Source organism: Rhinopithecus bieti, unplaced genomic scaffold (assembly GCF_001698545.2).
Source record: "Rhinopithecus bieti isolate Rb0 unplaced genomic scaffold, ASM169854v2 scaffold_37503, whole genome shotgun sequence".
Classification (NCBI taxonomy): domain Eukaryota; kingdom Metazoa; phylum Chordata; class Mammalia; order Primates; family Cercopithecidae; genus Rhinopithecus; species Rhinopithecus bieti.
In genome coordinates this window covers 78,382-96,115 of record NW_016815616.1, presented here as the reverse complement: position 1 = coordinate 96,115, position 17,734 = coordinate 78,382, and the positions used below count along the sequence as shown (strand labels likewise).

The 17,734-nt window shown below is 38.6% G+C and overlaps 1 protein-coding gene across 1 annotated transcript in view; it reads left to right on the top strand.

Moving 5' to 3' along the window:
- SLC22A3 (solute carrier family 22 member 3) overlaps nt 1-17,734 on the top strand; it is a 112,789-nt gene that overhangs the window by 53,711 nt on the left and 41,344 nt on the right. Inside the window, exons 3-5 of the mRNA XM_017853519.1 lie at nt 6,748-6,902; nt 8,442-8,610; nt 9,741-9,858. Coding sequence (XP_017709008.1) covers nt 6,748-6,902; nt 8,442-8,610; nt 9,741-9,858 — 442 coding nt within the window. The remainder of the gene's footprint in view (nt 1-6,747; nt 6,903-8,441; nt 8,611-9,740; nt 9,859-17,734) is intronic.

The following is a 17,734-nucleotide window of genomic DNA, read 5'->3' as shown; positions in this document are numbered from 1 at the left end:
TTTTTTTTTTTTTTTTTTTTTTGCCACCTGAAGCTCTACAAGGTTCTAAAGGTGAATATTAAGGAAAATCCCTCATGCTCTGGCAGCCAGAGGGGAAAGGGAACAATTCTGAAATATGCCAGAACATTGTTCTTAACAACATCTGCCCTCAGGAGAAGATGTTTAACCAGAGACTAATCTTCTGGGGTTTTCGGAGAGCCTCATTGATCTGGGGGAAGGGAAATACCAACTCCAGCCCCTTCTAGCCTTCCAGGTGGAGAAGGAGAGACACCAAATTCTAGCCTCCTCTAACTTTTAATTTGGAAGAAGGGAAATACTCAGCTCCAGCCCCCTCTAGCCTTTCTCCCCTAGTTAAGAGGAGAGGGATAGAGAGGCACTTGTGAAGTTCACTGGTTAGAGGCATAGGTTCACTAAAAGACTGAGAGCTACTCATAGAACCACTGAATGCCTTCCCTCCCCCAACACCTCACCACCACATTACTAAAGGTCTATTTACAGCAGTTCCATTTACCCAGTACACCGTGTCCACCTATCAAGAAAAAATTACAAGGCATACTAAAAGCCAAAACACACACATACACACACACACACACACACACACACACACACACACACACACCCAGTTGAAGAGAAACAGCAAGCATCAGAACTAAATTCAGATATGGCAGGGATGTTGGAATGATCAGGCTAGGAATGTAAAACAACTATGCCAAGAAGTCTGATGCATAAAGTAGCATGCAAGAACAGATGGGCTATGTAAGAAGAGAGATGGAAATTCTAAAAAAAGAAACCAAATGAAATGCTAGAGATCAAAAACACTGTAACAGAAATGAAAAATGTTGTTGCTGGGCTTATTAGGAGATTGGGCATAGCTGAGGAAAGAATCTCTGGCCTTGAGGATATTCCAATAGAAACCTCCAAAACTGAAAACACACACACACACACACAAAATAACAACAACTTGAAAAAGCAGAACAGAATGTTCAATAACTGTGGGACAATTACAAAAGATATAATATTTGTGTAATAGGAATACCAAAAGGAGAAGAGAGAGAGAAAAATAGAAAAAATATTTTAAACAATAATGACTGAGAATTTTTCAAAATTAATGTCAGACACCACAGATCCAGGAAACTCAAAGAAAATCAAGCAAGATAAACATTAAAAAGTAGACTTAGTTATATCATAGTCAAACTAAAGATAAAGTAAAAATTCTGAAAGAAGAGGGGGGAAAACTCTTACTATAGAAAAGAGCAATGATAAAAATTATATCCTACTTCTTTTCAGAAACCATGTAAGCAAGAAGAAAGTGGAATACTTAAAGTGTTGAGAAAAAAATTCCAATCTAGAATTCTATACTCTGCAAAGTTATCATTTAAAAGTGAAGGAGAAATAAAGACTTTGTTAGACAAAAAATTGAGGGAATTTGATGCCTTGTAATAAATATTAAAAAAAATTATTTAGAGAGAATGAAAATGATCTAGGTTAGAAATCCAGATCTACATAAAGGAAAGGCATTGGAGAGGAATAAGTGAATACACTGTTATCTGTTAGGTCAATTGAGAATAAGAAAAATATGTTTCTTATGTAGTAGCAACGACTAAAAAACAATTTTTTAAAAAAAGCATGACTGATATGCTAAAAATGAAGAAAATGTGGAATCTTATAAACTGCTGTTCAATTAAACCACAAAAGCCAGGAAAAAGTGTGGAATACAAACAGAAGAATAAAAAATAAGGGAAACCAATAGAAAATGATAACGAATATGGTGGACATTAATCTAACCATGTCAATACTCACTTTAAATGTAAGATGGTCCAAATGCACCAACTAAAAGACAGAGATTTTCACAGTGGATCAACAAACAAGACCCAACTATATACGTTGGCTACAAGAAATACACTTTAAATATAAAGACACGTATACATTAATAGTAAATAGATGGAGAAAACTATACCATGATAGCAGTAATCAAAATAAAGCAGAGTAGCTATATTATTATCAGCAGAGCAGACTTCAGAGGAAGAAAAGTTATCAGGGATAAAAGGGGGCATTATATAATGATAAAGGGGTCAATTCTCCAAGAAGCCAATAATCCTTAATATCTATGTGCCTAGTAGCAGAGCATAAAATTTTAAGAGGCAAAAACTGTGATAAAACTGGAATGAGAAATAGATTAATCCACTATTTCACTGGAGACTTCAACATCCCTTTGTTGGAAATGGTCAGATTCAACAGGTAGAAAACTTATAAAGATATAATTGAACTCAACAGCATCATCAATCAACTGAATATAATTTTCATCTTTAGACAATCTTACCTAACAACAGCAGAATTAACATTTTTTTCAAGTTCTCATGAAATATTCACATGCAATATTCAAGATAAATCACATTCTGGGCCATAAAACATATATTAGCAAATTTGAAGAAATAAAAATTATACAATGTCTGCTCTCAGACCATAGTGGAATTAAACTAGAAATTCATAACAAAAGGATAGATGGAAAATTCCCAAACACTTGGGGATGAAGCAACACATTTCTAGTAACACATAGGTCAAAGAAGAAATCTCAAGAGTAATTAAAAAGTATATTAAACAAAATGAAAATGAAAACACTCAAGACTTTTGGAATGCAACAAAAACAATGTTTAAAGGGAAATTTATAGCATTGAATACATACATGAGAAAAGAAGAAATATATACAATCAACAATCTAAGCTTTCACCTTAGGAAACTGGAGAAGTAGAGCGAATTAAACCCAACGCAAGTAGAAGAAAAAAAAAAAAACAAATTAGAGCAGAAATCAATAACATTAAAAACAGGAAATCAATGGAGAAAATAAAACCCAAAGCTGGTAATTTGAAAAGATCAAAAAAATCAATAAGCCTCCAGTCAGACTAAGAATAAAGAGGAGAGAGAGAGAGAGGAGGTGGAAGATGTAAATTACTAATATTAGAAATAAAAGAGGGGACATTTTGACCAATCCCATGGACATTAACAGGATAATAAAGAAATACTATGAACACTCTGTGTTCACAAATTTGATAACCTACATGAAATGGACCAATTCCTTGAAAGATTACAATCTGCCAAAACTCACCCAAGATTATATAGACAATCTGAATAGGGCTATACTATTAAATAAATTGAATCAATAGTTAATTACTTTTCAAAACAAGAAGCACCTGGCCCAGATGGGTTCACAGGTGAATTTGCCAAATGTTTAAGGAAGAAACTCTACCAATTCCCTAAAAACCCTTTACAAAGATAGAAGTAGGGGGACTGCTTTCTAACTTATTCTGAGACCAGCATTACATTAATACCTAAATTGGACAAAGACCGTACAACAAAAGAAAACTACAGATTAATATATCTCATGAACGTAAGCGCAAAAATCCTCAACAAAATTTTGCAAGTAGAATCCAATAGTGTATTAAAAAATTATACACCACAACCAGATACCATAGCATACTAAGTGTGTAGTATCCCAAGTACGTAAAGCTGGCTCAGCATTCTAAAGTCAGTTAATGTAATCCATCACATCAACAAACTAAGGAATACAAAATGACATGATCATATCTTTAGATGCAGAAAATGTGTTTGTCAAAATCCAACATCTATATATGACAAAAGCTCTCAGTAAACTAGAAATATAGGGGAACTTCCTCAACTTGTTAAGGAATGTCTATGAAAAAACCTACAGTTAACATCATACTTAATGATGATAAACTGTATAGAAGCTTTCTCACTAAGATCAGAAACAAGCCCTCACTAATAAATAAATAAGACAAGTAAAGAAAATAACAGGTATACTGATTGGGAAGGAAGAAATAAAAACTGTCTTTGTTCACAGATGGCATGATTGTCTATGTAGAAAATCAAAAGAATTAACAACAACAACAACAACCTCCTGAAACTAACAAGTGACTACAGTAAAGTTGCAGGGTACAAGGCTAATACACAAAAGTCAACTGCTTTCTTATGTACCAACAATGAACATGTAGGATTTGAATTTAAACACACAATGCCATTTACATTAGCACCACAAGAATACACAACACTTAGTTATAAATCTCAGCAACATATATACAAGATTTATGTGAGGAAAAGTGCAAAACTCTAATGAAAGAAATCAGAGATGATCTAAATAAATGGAGAGATATTCAACATTCATGGATAGGAAGACTCAATATTGTCAAGATGTCAGTTCTTCCCAACTTGATGTATATATTCAATACAATACTAATCAAAATCCTACAGAGTTATTTTGTGGATATTGACAAACTAATTCTAAAGTTTATATGTAGAAACAAAAGACCCTGAACAGCCAACACAGTATTGAAGGAGAAGAACAAAGCCAGAGGACTTGACACTGCCTGACGTCAAGACTTACTGTAAAGCGACAGTAATCACGACAGTGTCGTATTTGTGAAAGAATAGACCTCTACCAATAGTTCAATGGAATAAAATAGAGGGCCTAGAAATAGACCCACATAGATAATAAATATAGTCAACTGACCTTTGACAAAGCAGAAAACAAATGGTACTGGAACAACTGGACAATCACAAGCCAAAAAAAAAAAAAAAAAAAAGAGAGAGAGAGAATCTAGACACAGACCTTACACCCTTTAAAAAAAATGGATCACAGACTTAAATGTAAAATACAAAACTATAAAACTCCTAGAGGACAGGATAGGAAAAAATCTAGATGACCTTTTAGATACAACACCAAAAGCGTAATCCATGAAAAAAGAATTGATAAGCTGGGCTTCATTAAAATTAAAATTTTCTGTGCTGTGAAAGACATTATCAAGAGAACAAATGAAACAACAAGCCACAGACTGGGAGAAAATATTAATAAAAGACAAATATTTGATAAAGAACTGTTAGCCACAATATATAGAGAACTCTTAAAACAACAATAAGTAAACAAACAACCCAACTAAAAAATGGGCCAAAGACCTTAACAGATACCTCACCAAAGAGAGTATACAGATGATAATAAGCATATGAAATGATGCTCTATGTCATATATCATCTGAGAAATGCCCATTAAAACAGCAATGAGATACCACTACATACCTATGAGAATGGCCAAAATCCAGAACACTGCCAACAGCAAATGCTGACTAGGATGTGGAACAACAGGAATTCTCATTTATTGCTGGTGAGAATGCCAAATGAAACAGTGACTTTAGATGACAAAATTCTTACACGTTTGTAATTCTTACAAAATTAAACTTTTACTATATGATCCAGCAATTCTACTCCTTGGTATTCCAATTCCAACCCAAAAAAGTTGAAAACTCATGTTCACACAAAACCTACACATACATGTTTATAGCAGCTTTCTTCATAATTGCCAAAACTTGGAAGCAGCCAAGATGCCCTTCCGTAGGCGAATGGACAAACTGTGATACATCCAGGCTATGGAATATTATTCCATACTGAAAAGAAATGAGCTATCAAGCCATGAAAACACACAGAGGAAACGTAAGTACATATTACTAAATGAAGAAGCTGATCCGGAAAGGCTACATACTATAAGATTTTAACTATATGACATTTTGGAAAAAGCAAAACTATGGAGACAGTAAAAAAAAAAAAAAAAAGATCAGTGGTTGCTATGGGGTGGGGAGAGGGAGGGATGAATAGGCAGAGCACAGAGGATATTTAGAGCAGAGAAACTATCCTGTTAGATACTTCAATGGTGGATACATGTCATTATACACGTCAAAACACATAGAATATGCAACATCAAGAGTGAACCCAAAGGTAAACTGTGGACATTGGGTGATTATGATGTGTCCCTGTAGGTTTGTCAATTGCAGCAAGTGTACCACTCCCATGGGGAATGTTAACGAGGAGAATGCTGTGCATGTGTAGGGGCAGGGGACACAGAGTCCACTAAAAAAAATCTAGATAAACTAAGGCTACTTCCATCTCTACTTTGCTGACTCAAGCAAGATGCTACATGTACATATTTTATGGAAATTTTTATGAATTTGTCATTGATGTCATAGAATCAAATCTCTTAATGGATATTGATAGCAAACATTTACCAGACAATAATTTGACGCCTCTATGCTGAACCAATTAACACCAGACTCTCAGAATGCTGTGCATGATACCTTGTTCTTTTTCCTAAACTATTTAATAACACTTATGCCAATGGTGAAAATAAAATACAGAATTTAGGAACCACTGACATTGGCTGTAAACTTTGTAGTTTATAAAACGCTTTCACATTCACATCTCATTTGATCCTCTCTACAACCTCCCTCTAGGAAAAAGTGGAAAAAACAAAAACAAGCAAGCAAAACCTTTGTTTTGAAGACCTTAGGAATTAGTCCAAGGTCTTATGACTGGTAGATGGTTGAGGTGAGACTCAAGGCAAGGCCTTCTGGCCATAACACACCATTGCTCCTTCTTTCTGCCTCTCTGTCCTTATGACTTGACACATAAGAAATGTTAGAAAGTGTCACATCTGTGCCACTGGGGAGACTCTATGTGAAACAATAGTTTTAAGGAGGGTCATCTTTTCAGAAACTGCAATCACAAAGGATGCATTCTGTGCTTTAAATGTTGTGATTCCAGCCTGGGCAACATAGTGAGACCCTGTCTCTACAAAACATTTTAAAAATAATATAATAATATAATATGATATAATAGTTTATGTTATATTTTCCCATTGTGTTTAAGAAAATGTTTAAGGTGTGCTCTTTTCCTGTCTTTCTCAAAAAGGTATGGCAGGATCGTCATTTACTTGCTCTCCTGCCTTGGTGTTGGCGTCACTGGGGTTGTGGTGGCCTTTGCACCAAACTTCCCTGTGTTTGTCATCTTCCGCTTCCTGCAAGGTGTGTTTGGAAAGGGGACATGGATGACTTGCTTTGTGATTGGTAAGACATTCTTACACCATCTTCTCTATTTGGAAACTAGGGCCAGATAGCCAACAAGTGCTAGTTAATCAACCTTCCTCTTCCTCATGTGTCCTTTAAGAAAGGAGGTTTCACTGCAGCTACAGTAATTATTTCTGCAGATAGGAGAGCTCAGAGGTAGGATTCTGTGTGCTTTAGAAACTAAAATACCATCTTACTTTGGAAGCCAAACATAGAATATTATAAAACACTGGGGCAAACTACTTTTAAGTATTTCTATACTGTTATAATATGGTTTCTAGCTTTGCTTTATAAGAGATTAATTTTTTATAAAATCTCAGTAGCTTCTTGAGGCATTTTTAAAGCATTTTCTCTGCACTGTGTTCTGTGGTACAGTTTGAGATTACTTTCCTGTGTTCCCAACTCTCCTCCTTCTGTACAAGTGGGGAACTTTTTACTATGGGAGAAATATGTTCTAAAAATGAGAAGTTCATTTGTGACCCTTGGATATCTTCTGTAGCCAGAAAGTTTGACCTTCTGGGGATGGAAGAAGGAAAAAGTTCACTTTACTTTTCTCTCATATCCCTTGGGAAAGCCCTGGCTACTCCTTTTGGTTCCATTTCTAGCTCGGGACCAGCCACCTAGAGTAGTGGTGTATTTCTGACCAGGAAAATGTGAATTCTCATCTTAGATTATTGCTGCAGATCTTTGCACACCCACTCTCTTCTGTCACTGCTATGCAATCTCCAAGCAGTGCACATTTTGGAGACCTTTGAAGATCTTTCTGTGAGTGGGAGAAGGAGAGAAGATTATTAGAGGGATTGGTTGTCACTGTCTGGAACAGAAAGAGTAACGTTGGAATGCAAGACATTTTTAAGGAGACTCAGTCTAGATGAAACTGCAAAGTTGTGATCTGAGGGCAACAATAAAGTAGCTTATCCCAGGATAATCAGAAAAAAAGAAATCAATTAGTGGGAAGGGGCAGGAAAAGAAAAGATTTCAGCAATAAAATTTCCCATGTGATTTTTAGGCAATATTGTCAACAAAAAGTACAACACTGTGGAAAGAATTAACATTTAATAGAAGTTGTCTTGTGATAACAAAAAGTCTTTGTAGAGTCTAATATTTATAATGAATCTTCTAAGGAGACTAGAATGTGCATATCTCTAGAGATACAGTGATACAATGTAGCCATCTTAACATATTTATGTTCTGATAATTACAATTACCTTTTAAAAAATCATCACTGAAGCTTTCCTAAAACCGACACATGTATTCTTCATATTTCCCTATTGTACCCAGAAGATTGCAGGGCTGGGTGCATAAGAGGAACATGGCAAGTGCCTGTGATAAGTGGCAGAGGCAAGAGTGGGAGAAAAGCATTTAGTATCAAGAAGGACACCTCCATCCTTTCTGCAAGTGTGGAAGCCTCGGTATCTGAGTGCTAGCGTGTTCTAGCAATGCTGATGGATGTAAACAGGTGTAACATCTCTGCATTTGTTTGTTTATTTTGGAGCTGACTTTGTGCTTCTGTGACCTCTTGTGTTTGTTTTCCTTTAGTGACAGAAATAGTAGGTTCGAAACAAAGGAGGATTGTGGGAATCGTGATTCAAATGTTTTTTACCCTTGGAATCATAATTCTTCCTGGAATTGCCTACTTCATCCCCAATTGGCAAGGAATCCAGTTAGCCATCACGCTGCCCAGCTTTCTCTTCCTCCTTTATTACTGGTAATGTGGTTTTGGTTATCATCATATTTATACTGATTCCACAGAAATTAGACTCTAAACCAACATGAAAATGAAAGCAATAAAGGAAATTTTCTGCTTTGAGAATTTTTAGAGAATTTTAGGATTTAAAGAGAGTATTTGTTGATGATTTTATTAATAATTATCAAAAACATAAAATACCAGAACACAAAATTCTAAGTATGGTAGTGCATTATGTTTTGTTTTGTAATAAATAGCTTCATGAAAACTATAAGGCAACAAACCATATCTGCCTTATATTTCAACATGCAAATTAAATGCAATGAAGTCTATTTGCTTCTCTGTGTGTTCTATAAAGCAAATTAATGTTACTCAGAAATTCTCTGAGGAATAAGGAAATGTTAAGAGCATCAAAAAATTACATTATCAAAAAGCAACAGATAAGCATTTGATTTTTGTTGTTGTTGTTTTGAGATGGAGTCTCACTCTGTCGCCCAGGCTGGAGTGCAGTGGTGCGATCTTGGCTCACTGCAGGTTCAAGTGCTTCTCCTGCCTTAGCCTCCCAAGTAGCTGGGATTACAGGCGTGCACCACCACACCCAGCTAATTTTTCTATTTTTAATAGAGACAGAGTCTTAACATGTTGGCCAAACTGGTCTCAAACTCCTGACCTCAAATGATCCACCTGCCTCGGCCTCCCAAAGTGCTGGGATTATAGGCGTGAAGCACTGCACCCAGCCAGCACTTAATTTTTATTGGAATGAACATGTTTTAATGATTCTTCTAATTTAATTTTAATATATGGGCAAGTCAGTTTATATAAATCAGATTCCTAAGCTTTTCTTAATATTCACTAAATCCCAATTCTTTTCATATGTGGAATCAATATATTGTAAGATGGCCTGGTTTTGTAAGAGCAATGTCATATTGATTGTTTTGATGAGCAATGATCCAATTATCATGCTAGCATTTTTTTCCCCATCCATTATAACCTTGCAAGAATAATCTGTGTTTCAGGGACCCATGATCAACTTATTGACTCCTACATTTATATCTAATTGCAAGATCCATTTTGATAGAAAAACTCAAGGCAATAGATTTTAGATTTTGAAATTCCTAGACATAACTCACAACAGCCTCCTTCTTTGCCAGGGTTGTCCCCGAGTCTCCTCGTTGGCTGATTACTCGGAAGAAAGGAGATAAAGCATTACAGATCCTGCGACGCATTGCTAAGTGCAATGGGAAATACCTCTCATCAAATTACTCACAGGTAATTTCGTTTAGTATGAGTAACAAATATTGCTAAAGTAGGTGAATTGATTTTGTTGCCACTGATGTACTTAATGTTGCTTCTTAAATTTATATACAAAATATATATGTTTGTATATATACAATATATATATACAAAATGTATATGTATATAGAGTGTGTGTATACACACACACACACACACACACACACACATACACACACTACCAAACATCTGGGAAATCATTTTCAATTTGACTTAACTGAAAAAAAATCTTGAGAAAAATCATAGGACATATTAAAGAAGAAATGATTATGAAGCTGTATTAGCATTATAGGCAAGGCTAATTGATCATTTCAGTACATATTTTAATAATTGCACCAAGTTACTTGAATTATTATACTTTACTTACCGTAAGCCCCATAATATTGAATCACTCATCGTGATTGCACAAACTGTAAAACATTTTTTCGACTTTTAATTTAAAGCTTTAAGTTTGGCCCTGAAAAAAATCTATTTATTCATACCAGAGCTTTAGCAGTAATGTAATATTTCAGCCTTTAAATTCCCATATGCTGGTCTTTCTCCCTTTCTTCTTTTCTTCCTCCATTCTTTCCTTCTTCCAAGAAAGGTTTTTTGGGTACCTCTGCATCAGTGTACTAAGAAATGGGGGAGGTCAGGGTGTAATGACTCACTCCTATAATCCCAGTGCTTTGGGAGGCTGAGGTGGGAGGATTGCTTGAGCCTAGAATTCGAGACCAGCCTGGGCAACATAGCAAGACCCCATCTCTACAAGTAGAAAGTTTTAAAAACTAGCTGGGCATGGTGGCACGCACCTGTTGTCTCAGCTACTTTGGAGGCTGAAGCAGGAGGATCATTTGAGCCCAGGAGTTTGAGACTGCAGTGAGCCATGATCACACCATTGCCCTCTAGCCTAGGAGACAGAGCAAGATGCTGCCTCTAAAAAAGATATAAAGAGAAAATGAAATGGGACAAAAATTAAAAGCTTTTGCCCTTTGGAATATTTGATATACACTTGAGGATATAACATATATTTAAAGCAGCCCCTAAATAGAGAATAGCATATAAAGAAAAATATGACGATGCTTTAGCTCCGAAGACTAAGTGACTACAGAATAACAGAAAGGTTGTTATAAAAGGAATGTTAGAGAATAATTTTTGGAAGATATGAATCTTGATTTAAGACTAGGTTGTCAACATTGTTTTCTTCATAGCATTCAGTTTGATTTCACAGGAACCTTCTGATAAGAACTGGGTTTTGGGGCTGGGTATGGTGGCTCATGCCTGTAATCCCAGCACTTTGGGAGGCCAAGGCAGGTGGATCGCCTGAGGTCCGGAGTTCAAGACAAGCCTGGCCAACATGGTGAAACCCCATCTCTATTAAAAAATGCAAAAATTAGCAGAGTGTGATGACGAGTGCTTGTAATTCCAGCTACTTGGGAGGCTGAGGCAGGAGAATCACTTGAACCTGGGAGGCAGAAGTTGCAGTGAGCCGAGATTGCCCCACTACACTCCAGTCTGAGCAACAAGAGCAAAATTCTGTCTAAAAAAGAACTGGGTTTTGTTGGTTGTATTGTCCCCTCCCCAGCCCCTGAAGCTTGGTCATGTATATTTGGATTTCTGCCTTCTTCTGCTCTCTTATATTAAGTGGCAAGCAGTAGGCTCTTGTCCAAAGGTTTCAGTTGAGCAGATGTCACAGGTGCAACGGTGCAAGTAGGTTAATGATATACCTTGAGGTTTACAGATCATAAAATGTGTGGTAAAGATAAAGCATGGTCTTTTTAAACCACTGTGATTCATCCATCCTTGATCCTTGTCACTCTTTGAGTGAGCACATTTGAGCTGTGTGTTCCTTTTAGGGAAAAATAATATACACCTGTTTTCCCAGCTTGCACTCACAGCCAGGTCAAAGATCTGATCATTTGTATTCAATTTTAATCATCCAGTGAAGAATCTCTGCTCTTTTCTCAGCAGTATACTGAAGATATTGCACACATAGTCCAGAGGTAAGCATGTACATTATCTACATCAAGGTTTAGATATTGATTTAAAGGTCTAAATATAGAATATAGAAAAAGGGAATATAGAAAGGAATATAGAAAAGTTGCATTATAGAAAATAAATAGGAATAAAGGAATATATAAAATAGGAATATAAAAAATATTCTAGAAAAATAGGCATCTAGAAAGGAATATAGAAAAATAAGAATATAGAAAGGAATCTAGAAAGGGATATAGAAAGGAATACAGAAAAAATAGCTGTGCGCTGGTGGCTTGCGAAATATAATGTTGGATTAACCAGGCATGTCATGTGTGATAGTGAGTCTCACTGAGAGACGAGTCTGATTCCCTGAAGCAACTGCTGTTAGACATCTCATGAGTGTACAGTTTAGCGCTGCTCCCACAGACCCACTGACCCAGCTTTATTCATGAGCACCATAGAGATCATGGCAACAGGCAAGTAGTTCAATGTTCCACATGGCTGTGCTTATGAGAGATCATGAACTATGGGATCCAGTGGTTTCCAAGTCATTTTAATTTTAATATGGAAATTTCCAAACATATTCAAAAATACAAAAAATAGTTTAATGAATCTCTATGCATATCCCTCGGCTTCAACAGTTATCAACTCCTGATCAATTTTAGTTTTTCTATACTCCGCCTAGTTTTCCCATCCACTGAATAAGAATCAATCCAGCCATCAAAGCATTTCATCTTGTGATATTTTCCTCTAAAGTAGGAACAAATAGGTATCTCTGGAACTATGTGTGCACTATCTTCAGGACACTGCTGAATGAGGAGCAAGAACTATTCCTGTGGCTCTTAAAATTCAATACAAGTAATCACACCTTTGATCCAGTTGTGGGGACTGATTCCTATTGTGGGAGCAAAGATGGGGCAGTGGCATATAAAATATAAATATAAAACTAATATCAATGTCATTGTCCTAAGACAAATGGCCACAATTCCTTAATATCAAGTCAGTGTTCCACTTCCTTAATTGTCCTACAATGTTTCACAGCGTCTTTGTGCATTAGACTCCTCCTGAAGTTATGGATTGTGAATTGTTGATCTCTTTGGGTTTATTTAATCCATAGGTTCCTGCTCTTTTTCGTTTCATTCCAGGATATGGAAGGTCCTTCATTCTAAGGACCTAGCTTAAATCTACCCAAGGATGTTCCATAGTACAGATAAGCTAAATTCACTACAAACTAAGATTACACCAATCCCCAGAGCTTTAGTAAGTGAAGGGAAAAGATGAGAGGAAAACAGTATGATATATTTGATCTGACATTGAACCAGGCACATTCTGAGGGTTGTTTATTCTGTAATGATAAAATCCTGGGGTTTTTCTCCTGAAGAATTTCTATGGTCTAAATTTTGTTGATTATATCTGTAGGATCCTTTAACTTGTTTCTCTGTCTTTTGTATTCCCTGTCAATTTGTAGTTAGATCTAGAGCTTAATCAAGTTCAAGTTTAATATTTCTGGCAAGACTACTTCATAAGTGGCTTAGTACATTTCCATTAAGAGATACCTGGTGGCCACTTGTCTCTTCTTTTGGAACATTACTTGCCACTGATAATCACTGCCTGGATTTACTAACTAATCAGAGGTTGCCAAATGACAATATTCTCATCTTATCATTACTTCTTCATTTATTGCTGGAGTGCTTAAATAAAGACTAATTTCTCCCATCAACTCTTGGTGACCCTGAGATATAGTTCATATCGAAAAGACAAGACATATGCATCATTTTTTATTTTCCAAAGAATAAATTGGCTCCCTACATCCTCCCAAAGTGATTAATGAGCTGGGTGTATTTATTTAAACATAGTTTATATGTTTCAATCCTTTGCAGTTGCATTAGTCTGTTGTCACACTGCTATAAAGAACTGCCCGAGACTGGGTAATTTATAAAGGAAAGAGGTTTAATTGACTCACAGTTCTGCAGGGCTAGGGAGGCCTCAGGAAACTTACAATCATGGCAGAAAGGGAAGCAAACATGTGTTTCCTCACATGGCAGCAGGCAGAAGAGGTGCTGAGCAAAGGGGAAAAGCCCCTTATAAAACCATCAGATCTCATGAGAATTCACTCACTATCATGAGAAAAACACGAGGGTAACCATCCCCATGATTCAATTACCTCTCACCCGGTTCCTCATTTGACACATGGGGATTATGAGAATTACAACTCAAGATGAGATTTGGGTGGGGACGCAGCCAAATCATGTTAGCAGTTATTTTGGTGAGTATCCTTTTGGATGCTCAAATTGCTCCCTCTTTGGGCAGATGGAGCTTATCTGGAGTCTGCCACCCTCTAGTAGCTTCTGAATATTTCCTTGCTCTTTAGCATGACGAGATTTTCCAGTCTCATTTTGTAAGTTCCAGTCTCACATGTGGAATCACCTATTTCTCCAAGAGAGCTTTGGTTTTTGAAACAAATGTCTTCAAACCGAACCTACCCATCTTTAATCTTTTTAATTGTACATAAGCATAAGCAGAAAAGCAAAGTGTTATCTTCAAGAGAAGGATTTAAGTTTAAAACACCTTGCTAAGAGCAGAATTCAGCCACATTATGGGCCACGTCATAGTTTTCCATCTCAAAGGTCCTTATATCCCCACAAGCACCATCCTGAGCAGAAAACCTCCTCGTGATGATGCAGAAGCACTGGCCAGCAGGGTAGGCACTGTACTTCAACTCCAATCCCCAAAATCAGAGCAGGATTCCATTACAGGTTTTGTGCAAGGACAAGTATGGCCAATATAAATTACTCGTATTTTGGTGATTCAAATAATACTGTCCGGGTCTATGTTAGGATCGCCTTGAAACTGTGTGTTTACACAGTTACTTTCACATTAGCCCATATCCCTCTCTCTGGATACAGTCTCCAGAACCTTCAGACCCACGACAGAAGTGCCCAGCAATCTCTTTCTACTTTTCGTAGAACCTCTCTTGAGTAACTTCTGACTTTTAGAAGAAGTTATCACTGCATAAATGACCTCATCCTTCACGACCTCTTCAATTCCCACCTTATTCTTAAGGTGCCCATTATAGGGTGCGGAGAAGGTTAGAATGGATTTGAAAGAATATGGTTGGATTCAAAGCGGCCCCAGGAGACCTGGCAAGTCAGCACAGTTCTCCTGTGAAAAGAGCCACCTGCCAACCCCAACCTGTTCCATTGCTGACATCACAGGTCCAGGTATATTTAGGCGAACCTAAGGAACTAGCTTAAATCTACCCAAGGATGTTCCATAGTACAGATAAGCTAAATTCACTACAAACTAAGATTACATCAATCCCCAGAGCTTTAGTAAGTGAAGGGAAAATATGAGAGGAAAACAGTATGATATATTTGATCCGACATTGAACCAGGTGCATTTTGAGGGTTGTTTATCCTGTAAATCATCTCAGTTATAGTTCACATGGACATTACTCTTTCATGGGTAGGCAAACTCTGTCTCTGTCTCACTTGTTCCTAGGCTTCCATTTGCTACGGTTTCTGGCTGGCCTCTGGCTTTGTTGAAGAGATAGCTAGCACTAGCAGGGAGAAATACGGGTGATCAGGGTCCAGGCTCTCTGAACATACAAACAGTATAACTGTTATTCACTAAAAGGAAAAATCCCAAAATCAAAAACCAATGCAAAACAGCTAAGGGGCTTGAGCTCCTAGGAGGTTAGGTAGAAATTAAAGAGAATTAGTGGATGGGTAGAATTTTAAGCAGTAGGTAGTTACCCAGTGCAGAAGGAGGATTAGCTTGGACACCTAGTCTGGTGGTTCTCAGCCTTTCAGCATTTGCATACGATAATTTTTAAGGCTTGTTTAAAAAAAAAAGCAAATTATAGGTAAGTCTACAATAATGACAGCACAGGCACACCTACAACATGACACTGTCTCACAATGTCTTCAGGAGCATCCACAATCATCCACTGACCCCAGAGAACATGTCAAGGAAGAGAACTGTTTTCTGCCCTGGGCACACCTTCTGTTTTGCTCATAATGCAAAGTTCTTTTACGGTGCAGTAAATGTGAAATTTTTCTTTGGTATCAGTGTGACATTATTCCTGCTTGTTACTTGTAGTGTCCTGTTTCTTGCCTTACACCTGGTCACTAACCATTCACTTCAACTTTTCACTCTCATGTGATAGACAAGTAATAGTACTGTGTGCAAGCGTGAATAATGGATTGAGTAACAATGCTTATCTGAGCATATGGCCATTGCCCCAGGTACTGAATGAGTGTGCTTGTCAAAATAAAAAAGAATGGGCAAGTACTTCAGAGTGCCCACACATCTGGTGGTAGTAGAATTGGTCTATTGGTGAGTAATGGAGAGCTGAGATCGTTTCATGTAAGCATGAACTGCTATTCAGAGGTGACAAGGTGCTAGCAGCCCTCACTCTCAGCGCCTCCTCGGCCTCCGGCCTCAGCGTCCACTCTGGCAGCCTTAAGGATCCCTTCAACCCGCCACGGCACCGTGGGAGCCCCTCTCTGGGCTGGCTGAGGCCAGAGCCTCCCCCTGCCCTGCTTGCCGGGAGGTGTGGAGGGAGAGGCCCGGGCGGGAACTGGGGCAGCCGCAAGCAGGAAGAGCAGGAACCGGGACTGCGCGGCTGCACTCACCGGCCACTGTGAGTTCAGGTGGGCGTGGGCTCGGCGGGCCCGCACACTGAGCGGAAGGCCGTCACCCCCGGCCCAGGGCAGTGAGGGACTTAGCACCAGGACCAGCAGCTGCGGAGGTTGCTACCGGGTACCCCAGCAGTGCCGGCCCGCGGGCCCCACTCAAATTCTCCCCAGGCCCTAGCTGCCTCCCCGCAGGGCAGGGCTCGGTACCTGCAGCCCACCATGTCTGAGTTCCTCCCTCTGCGGTGGGCTCCCTCCAGGCCTGAGCCTCCCCAACGGGCCCCAACCCCTGCTCCGTGGCCCGCGGTCTCATCGACAGCCCAAGGGCTGAAGAGTGCAGGCAGGGCTGGGGACTGGTGAGCAGCTCTGCCTGCAGCCCTGGCGCAGGATCCACTGGGTGAAGCCAGCTGGGCTCCTGAACCGGATGGGGACTTGGACAGTTTTTATATCTAGCTGAAGGATTGTATGTGCACCCATCAGCACTCTGTGTCTACCTCAGGGTTTGTAAATACACCAATCAGCACTCTGTGTCTGGCTCAAGGTTTGTAAAAGGCACCAATTGGTACTCTATCTAGCTAACTAGCTCTCTGTGACTGTGTGTCTAGCTCAAGGATTGTAAATGGGCCAATCAGCACTCTGTGAAAACGGACCAATCAGCTCTCTGTAAAATAGACCAATCAGCTCTCTGTAAAATGGACCAATCAGCAGGATATGGGTGGGGCCAGATAAGGGAATAAAAGCAGGCTGCCTGAGCCAGCCAGTGGCAACCAGCTGGGGTTCCTCTGCATACTGTGGAGGGTTTGTTTTTTGGCTCTTTGCAATAAATCTTGTTGCTGCTCAGTCTTTGGGTCTATGCTGCGAGTATGAGCTGAAACATTCACCGCGAAGGTCTGCAGCTTCACTCCTGAAGCCAGCGAGACCACGAATCCACTGGGATGGGAAGAACGAACAACTCCAGACGCGCTGCCTTTAAGAGCTGTAACATTCGCCACGAAGGTCTGCAGCTTCACTCCTGACGGGAGATCACGAACCAACCAGAAGGAAGAAGCTCCAGACACATCTGAACGTCTGAAGGAACAAACTCCGGACACACCATCTTTAGAAACTGTAACACTCAAAGATCAGATGGCTGTAGATGTGCGGTATTATTTCTGAGGACTCTGTTCTGTTCCATTGGTCTATATCTCTGTTTTGGTACCAGTACCATGCTGTTTTGGTTACTGTAGCCTTGTAGTATAGTTTGAAGTCAGGTAGCGTGA